Genomic DNA, 8,651 nt, shown 5'->3' on the forward strand with positions numbered 1-8,651 from the left:
CTTAATAAACAAAAACCCTTATTTTATAATTTTATTTATACGATATATTGTAATTTTTTTTTTGTTGAAAGATATGATATTGTAATTAGTAATAGCATTTTATTATCTATTTTCCTAATGGCTCCCTACTTTGTGACCAGCTTCCCGTCTGGCCCCCTACTTTACGAGAAATACCCATATGACCCCCTTCCATTATAACACCGTCACTCTCTCTCCTCCATCATGTTTTCTCTCTCTGTCAAGTCACGCCACATCATCTGTTACGCCACCTCATCACCTTCTCCAGCAGAGGTCGCCGGTCGGCCAAATTTTCGGTCGGCGACATTCAAACTAAATTTTCTTTTTCTCTCTTCCTCTCTCTAAAACTACTCCGGCGAAGAGAGACCTTCGCCGAAGAACAGACCTGGCCTGTTCTTCACTGAACAGGCCTGGTCTGTTCTTCACTGAACAGGCCTGGTCTGTTCTTCACTGAACAGGCCTGGTCTGTTCTTCACGAACACATCTCGGTCTGTTCTTCAAGAACAGACCACTCCAGCGAAGGTCTCCCTTGGCCGGAGTAGTTTTAGAGAGAGAGGGGAAGAGAGAAAAAAAAAAAAATTTTTTTTTAAGTTTGAAGGTCGCCGGCCGGAAATTTGACCGGTCGGTGACCTCTGCCGGAGAAGGTGATGAGGTGGCGTAATAGATGATGTGGCGTGACTTGGCAGAGAGAGAAAACATGATGGAGGAGAGAGAGTGACGGTGTTATAACGGAAGGGGGCCATATGGGTATTTCTCGTAAAGTAGGGGGTCAGGGGGGAAGCTGGTCACAAAGTAGGGGGCCATTAGGAAAATAACCCTTTCTTTAATGGAAAATATATTTTAAAGAAAATATCACACGCGTCGTTATATTCCCGTTGGAACATTTTGAAAGTGACCCAAAAAACGAAATCTCATTTTAGAGAGAGAGACAGAAAAGAAATGAGTAAGGGTGTTGTTCCCTTTGCGGCAAATTCGCCTTCAAATTTGAAAAAACAGAATCGATATTGCCACATCCAGCCTTCCTTCATCCCCCACCCCGCCCCATCTCTCTCTCTCTCTCTCTCTCTAACTTTTTCAGGCACAAACAAATCTTCCTCTTTCTCTAACTCATCTCTCCCCTAACTCAACTCGATTCAAAAGTAACCTAAACCTTTCTTCATCACTAATCAATCTCTCTCTCTATCATTCTAATTTGGTTCTCTTCCTTCTCCATTTCCCGCTACCATTTACGGCGGCTGATTGGTGGTGGTGGTGGCGGTGGAAGGAAATGATCGTTTGTAGGGATGAAAAATATGATTCCCGATGACATTATTAACACAACCCCTAATAGTACTCACAAAAAATCATCTACCCTGAATCGGTCTCGAAATCGTCCATGGCGTCATAGCCGAACCGGAACCGCTGTCATTGCCGTACTAGCACTTCTCATATCCACAACCGCTTGGTTATCTCTTGTTTTCTCTGGAACAACTACTAATTGTTGGAATCGATTTAAGCACTGGGAAGGAAGCCCTAATTCTCTCCCTTGGAATCATCATCATCATAAGCATCACTCTTCTACTTCTTCTTCTTCTTCTCTCTCATCTAATCCTGATTCTCCCTCTAAACCTAATACCAACGCCAACGCCACCACAACAAACACACAGGAAGACCTCTCTTTGAAACACATTGTTTTTGGAATCGCTGGTTCATCTCAACTATGGAAGAAACGGAAAGAATTTGTTAGGTTATGGTGGCGACCAAATGACATGCGAGGTCATGTTTGGTTAGAAGAGAAAGTAGATGAAGATAAATCATTACCAGAGATCATGGTATCAGAAGACATTTCTAGGTTTAGATATACTAACCCTCTTGGTCATCCATCAGGTCTTCGGATCTCAAGGATTGTTACTGAATGTTTTCGTCTTGGATTACCAAATGTTAGATGGTTTGTTATGGGTGATGATGATACAATATTTAATCCTGATAATCTTGTTTCTGTTCTTAGTAAATATGATTCATCAGAGATGGTTTATATTGGTAGTCCTTCTGAGAGTCATTCTGCTAATACCTATTTTAGTCATTCAATGGCTTTTGGTGGTGGAGGGATTGCTATTAGTTACCCACTTGCAGAAGCTATCTCTAAGATTCAAGATGATTGTCTTGAACGTTACCCTAAGCTTTACGGGAGCGATGATCGTCTTCATGCTTGTATCTCTGAACTTGGGGTTCCCTTAACCAGAGAACATGGATTTCATCAGGTGATTTTCTGCTTGCTTTCATGATTTTCAAATATATGGTGATAACCCAGGATAAATTTGTCAATTTGAAGTAATAATTTATGTTTGCAAATATCGATTTACTTCGCTTTTAAATGAAATAGTTCTTGTTATAGATAATGTATGTGAAAAATTAGGCATGTAATTGAAGAACTAAATTTTAGAACTTTTGGTTTCTTTTGGACAGTGGGATATTAGGGGTAATGCTCATGGCCTTTTATCTGCTCATCCGATAGCTCCTTTTGTGTCGATTCATCATGTTGAGGCTGTTGATCCTTTCTATCCTGGTTTGAATACTTTAGATGGTCTTAAACTTTTCACTAAGGCAATGAAAACCGATCCCAAGAGTTTTTTACAGAGGTCTATTTGTTATGATCATAAAAGGCGGTTAACATTCTCTGTGTCGTTGGGTTATGTGGTTCAAGTGTTTCCGAATATTGTGCTTCCTCGAGAGTTAGAGCGGTCTGAGCAGACATATACTGCTTGGAACAGACTTAGGCACAGGAATGAGTTTGATTTTGATACAAGAGATTCTCACAAAGCCTTGTGCAAGAGGAGAGTACTCTTCTTCTTGAAGGATGTGCAGAAAGATGGAAATGCAACTCTGGGTTCTTATGGACGGGCTAAGGGGAGAGACGATTTGAAGAGGAAAGTTTTATGCTTTCCTCGAAAGCTTCCACTGCATCATGTGCAGAATATTAGTGTAGTAGGCTATCCACTGAGCAGGAAATGGCATCTGGTATGGACTTTATTCCCATTACTCTATTTTTATTATGACATGAATTATTTTCGTTTCAATTTGAGCTAAGCTTGTCACTAAGACCCGCCCAACTATCCAGTGAACTTTGCAAAACTTTACTTCTTCGTCTGTACTTCCGTGGTTCTTTGTAAGTGTTATCATATGAACCAACTCACCTTTAGTCCATGTGAATTTGGCAAAATAGGGTCTGTATCTTTGTCGTTTTAAATATGTCAATTTCCCCACCAACGCTTTATCTATTTGCCCTTAAAAAGATATCACCAAAGGATAAGTTTATGAATATCCAGTAGATTTCACAGAAGACTAAGTGAAACAATGTAAGTACTGTCGATTCTAAAGCTATCTTTGCATGTTCTTGCTTAGGTACCAAGACGGCTTTGCTGCAGAGTTAACCAAACAAACGATGATTCTCTTAGATTAACAGTTGGACAGTGTGACAAGGGGGATTCCGGTTCTGTTTCTAACTCCACGTGAATATTGGATGGAAATGTCTTGTGGTTAACTCGCTCATTCTCCCTCTGGTTTGATGTTCCTTCGGTGAACTAGTCTTCTCTATTATGTGCTGCAATAGTTCATGCGCAGTTTCAATTCAAACTTCGTTCTTCAATTGATGCCTTATCATCTGGCGTTCAGTATTTTCAAAGAGAAGATAGCGAGTATTTGAGGCAGTTCCAACTTCCAGTGTACAGAGTTGAATTGAACACCTGAAGCAGGCAGCCTCAAGCTCGGCAATTATATTCTTTGCCTTCACCTTTTTGTTTGGAAGGTACATAATCATAAGATCTGCTGTTCAGAGATTGTTAGTTAATTAACTTATAGTAGTAGTTGTACTCTATCTACATGATTATAGAATTAGTGCTTGTTATCTTGCATCTGTTAGTTTTCTTCCATAACCTACTTATCTCTCAGATTTCCACTTTGCCATTTTACTTGCACAAAAACAAGATTAAGATTCGGGTTTTAACAGATTAAGAAAAGGTCAAGTATTGAGAATTTAATCTTTTGGTATTCTGGACACGTTGGTAACAAGAATTATTTGTATCTTCTCGGGAAAGATTTACATTGTTAGTTTGCATGACTCAATTTCCTTACCATCTTTCCTTTTTGCAATCAAAGGGGTTATGTGCTTCAATGAACTCTTAGTCTTAATGTTGCGAATATAATATTATTGCAAACTCGTATATATATATATTATATACACACACACATATATAGCTGTCTAGCTGATATCCTGAAATATTGCTGATATCTGGTATAGTCTTTTTTTGTTGAACTGGTATCTGGTATAGTCTGATACATGTAATAATATGATGAATGTCACGCGATTTGCCACTTGGAAGATTAGGTCGCATTTATCGGACATTTTTTTATATATATCAGTTAATATTCGACAGTCGTCACTACGTCTCTAACTATTCAGTTGGGGTCTCGACAGAGCTCCAGAGTCAGTATGTGGGCACTTGTATAAGGTACCAGATATGGTGGGTGTAGAAGTCCAGTACGGGTGATACACCTATGCTCATATATATTTTCTTTCATCCTTCGTTTCTTCTTATGATTTTTAACTTTTTACTAACCATGGTTGGTCCATTATGCACAAAAGTTGTTAACCTAGAATGCCAAGAGAATTCAGAGGGTCAGATACGACAATCCGAATACCAGAGTTCGAAAGTATCCAATGCGGAAATATATTACCGTATTGAAACTTCTGTTACTATCTTGATACATCTGTCGTTTGTCGCTTATTAGCACTTCATCAATACGGTGACAGAGAATTATAGAGGTACTTGTTATCTGAGAATTTTATAGGGGTTAGTGGATTATGTTAACATATGGTATTTATACTTTTGGCATGATATCTATTGTTCTGAGCAAGTTCATATGGGTTTGTCCTGGATTTTTATGGAGGTTCTTTCCAGTGAAGCAGTGAAACTGAAGGACGGTTTGCAGTAGAAGTACTGCATATTGGAGGGGCCTTATTGGTGCCTGGTCGGCCTTTTCACCCGATAGGTCTCGTTCACCATGCTCTGAAGAGCGGTCTGACAAATTTTTAGGTGTCTTTGGACTGTAATGAACTCTGGTGAAGGATGATGGGTTGTATTCTTGCCCTAGTGTTGGAACTTGGACTTTCTTCGAATTCCCCTTTCTTATAGACCCTCCTCTTGGTGCTACAGGCGCTCCTTCACAGACAATTTTCTTGGGGTTCATAGGGTTGTCTATAGAACTTTCCTATTGATAAAGTACTTTTGGAATTTAATAGGTGCGTGTAAAGGCGCCTTCCTGGGCAAAGACGAATAATAAACAAAAATGGCGGCAGTGTCTCCAACTTAAATTTGACCTCTAATATGATGGACATGTTGTGTTTGCCCTACATAAATTTGACCTCTAATATCTGGAGTATATAGCCCTTGCAGTTGAAACTTCCATAGTTTTAGTTCCCATATAAGAACTCCCCTGGAGCATTTTGGTCTCAACTGATTTAGTTTTGGCTCCAAATCTAAATGGTGGGAGGAACTTTAAATAGCTTAATATAGAAGAGTCAGATTCAGACATCAAAATCCGTTGGAATTTCAGCAAGTAAAGGTAGAAAATATGTATCTCAAAAATTGGAGTCTTGGTCCACCACCCGTTGGTGCAGCGATTGGGCACCCCTCTTAAGGCTTAAGTCCATGAGGTCATGGGATCAAGTCTCGATGGAAGCAGTTTCCCATCAAGATTTATCCCATGTAATTTAGGTAATGTATAAAATTAATAATAGGATTTTTGAGCTTACCCCCTTATCACTAATTGGTAATTGAGTTTACCCCCCTCAATAATGAGTATTGAGTTCACTCTCTTAGATTTACTATTATTGACGAAAACACAAAGGTTGTGTTTGACGTACGTGAAATAAATGTGACTGCCAAGAACAATTACTATCAGTAAAGATTGATTTTGGTTGTAATTTGTGATTTTATCATCTCATGTCAAACATGTCCTTTGTAGTTTTGCTAAAAATACTAAATTTAAGGGGGTAAGCTCAATTACTAATTACTAAAGGGGTAAACTCAATTACTGATTAGTTTTGAGGGAGTAAGCCCAAAAAACCCTTAATACTATAATGAATTAGTCAGACTTTAGGCTTCTTTCATGTTGTCGCATTTTAGGCTTCTTTCATTATGGTTTAAGTTAGGCGGTAATCGTGTTTATCACTTCTTCATGATGTATCAATGTCTTGTAACGACTAACGTTGATCATAGTCGATTTCTCAAAAAAAAAATTTGAGAGTCTTGATCGTTGGTAGTACGATGCTCATACAATTAATCTGAGGGGATTCAATTAACCATGGAACTTCTGGCTTATCATCTAACTTCCCGAATTTGATTAACAAGTAATGTCAGTATCAACTATTGGGAAGATTTATGTATCAAAAACAAACTATTGGGAAGATTTGATCTTTGAATTGGGGTAGAAATTGGGGATTAAGTAGTAGGGGTTGTCATCAACAATGCCAATGCAGTAAGAGTTAGATGTCAAATGAATTAAATTTTTATGTTTCGTTAGGCAGAAGAAAGCTCTTGAAATGATTTAGAAACCCTAGAAGACTAAATTTCTTTCTTATGTAGTAACAAATTTTGCAACAAAAACAAATTTTGGCCCAAATAGTTTTTAATCATAGGTGGTTAATGTGGCAAAATAGTAAGTAAGCCATAAAAGGTGGTGTTATTATAGGTCTATTTGGTGAAAGGATAATTAACTAATTATTTTGTTTGTTTTTTTGTATGGTTATGCAATTTTCAAACATTATTGGTTGGGGAGTGGTAGAGATTAATTGGGGGCCTTTGATTTGTACATTCCAATTATTACTTGGATCCTGGTGGGTGGGTTGGGTGGGGTACTAGGGGATTAAGGATTACATTTAGCTTTGAAACTTTTCCGAGGAAAAATAGTGTTTACTATTCAACAAATTTACCTGTATATATCTGATAGGTTCGTATTTTTCGAGATTTCCAAGACGAAATATAAACCACAATTATTTCCGTTAGAATTTTGATGTTACTGATTTAACATCTCAAGATATATCGTAATATATTGTTTATCGAGTTTGATGTCAATCTTCACTTATCCTTGTCAAGATTAATGTCCTATAGCAATTTTGCATCTAACCCTCATTAAGTGTTGTACTTCTCTCCTCTAGTTGATTAGGATGGAATTTGAAAATCTATCTACCCATCCTCTCTCTTTCCATCCTTATCTCTCTTTAGATATCTTTTTCTCTAGTCTGTCATAATAGACAGTTGCAACCAAATTGGGTAAGCTTTTATTCTCTTTCCCCTTTGATAGTTGTCTACTTCCTTCCAAATTGAAAACTAAATTATTCCTTTTATAACTCTTTTAACCTTTGATATATGGTTATAACATGTACTTCTATACATCATCTTAATCATGACAATATGTGTTAGGTTAATCCCGCATTGGTTGTGTAAGGAGCAGGGAGTACGTTAATAAGTGTGGGAGAAGTCTTGCCTCTTGAACTAGTTTTTGGGGTGAGAGAGGTCCAAGACCACTCAATACTTGTATCAGAGTCCGGGTAATAACAAGTCTCGGGCCCAATAACTATTGAAGTTAAGAGTTAATGTGTGAGGAAGAGATGGGGCACCCAACAATATGCACACCCTAGCTCTTGTCAAAGTATCTATGTGATTGTTTTTATAGGGATGAGGATGTTAAAGAAAGTTCATACTGGGATTGGACTATTTCATTTTTCATCTAGTCAATGAAGTTTTGAACAATGGTGGAAAATGTAGTATTACAACAATTTTAATGACACGAGAAATGAGAGCTCCAATAATAGATGTTAAAAGAATTTAATATGATTGTTTTATGGACATCTTGACGTCTACTCCAAAACCATTTGTTTTTCTGGTTGTAAATGATTTCGTAAAAATTTGTGGGACTTGTAGCATCTCTCTTTCGAAGTAAGTCTTTTTAAAAGTAAGTCTTTACTATTTTGCTTTTTATTTGGCTTATTTTTGAGAAAAAATAAATCATTTAACTAAAAGTTAGATTTTAAATTGAAGAAAAATAAATGTAGGATTTGGAATATCAGTCCTAATAGACTGAAATTTGAAAAATGATTTTTTTAAAGTTATATAACAAAAGGAAATGAGAAGCGGCAGAGGGCAAATCGTGAGGGCACTGCATTGCATTGTAGCTTTCATATTTTTCGAGAGAGAGAGAGAGAGAGAGATGGTTTTACTACTAGAGTACTAGTGTTAAACAATGATATTGCAAGAGAGATGAGCAAAATTCTGGCTAACCAGAAACTGTAAATGTCTTCTTCTTGCCTTCTATAATTTTTTGGTGGGGTACTAGGATTACTTTGATGTATAGCTATGGACTTGCCTAAATAATGTGGGACTAAATATGATATGAGCTAACGACAATATTCAACCACGTGGAAGTGGCAAATACCAAAGACTACCCTTGATTAGTCCCACATTGACTAATTGTGGAATGCTATGATAAGTCATTTTAGACCAAGATTTCGGATAAATTAGGGAGAGTTTACTATGATGTGTTTGGATGATGGAATTAAAGTTCTTCGAAATGATGATTACACGGATTTATAAGTC

At 37.4% G+C, this 8,651-nt stretch overlaps 1 protein-coding gene across 1 annotated transcript; it reads left to right on the forward strand.

Annotated features, from left to right (window-relative positions):
• The first annotated feature begins 872 nt into the window (after positions 1-872).
• On the forward strand, positions 873-4,034 carry LOC147569245 (beta-1,3-n-acetylglucosaminyltransferase radical fringe protein, putative (DUF604)). The gene is made up of 3 exons (XM_086655712.1): positions 873-2,258; positions 2,464-3,015; positions 3,400-4,034. The coding sequence occupies exons 1-3, from the start codon at positions 1,302-1,304 to the stop codon at positions 3,508-3,510; spliced, it is 1,620 nt and encodes a 539-aa protein (XP_086511838.1). The 5' UTR covers positions 873-1,301; the 3' UTR covers positions 3,511-4,034.
• The last annotated feature ends 4,617 nt before the right edge of the window (positions 4,035-8,651 follow it).

The sequence above is a fragment of the Eschscholzia californica genome, unplaced genomic scaffold (assembly GCF_041429995.1).
Source record: "Eschscholzia californica isolate CP2 unplaced genomic scaffold, dmEscCali1.0.p SCAF_1, whole genome shotgun sequence".
Lineage (NCBI taxonomy): Eukaryota > Viridiplantae > Streptophyta > Magnoliopsida > Ranunculales > Papaveraceae > Eschscholzia > Eschscholzia californica.

Coding starts and splice junctions, on each gene's coding strand:
- LOC147569245 (XM_086655712.1), top strand. CDS start 1,302: ATGAAAAATATGATTCCCGATGACATTATTAACACAACCCCTAATAGT. Junction 2,259..2,463: donor GAGAACATGGATTTCATCAG/GTGATTTTCTGC, acceptor TCTTTTGGACAG/TGGGATATTAGGGGTAATGC. Junction 3,016..3,399: donor TGAGCAGGAAATGGCATCTG/GTATGGACTTTA, acceptor GTTCTTGCTTAG/GTACCAAGACGGCTTTGCTG.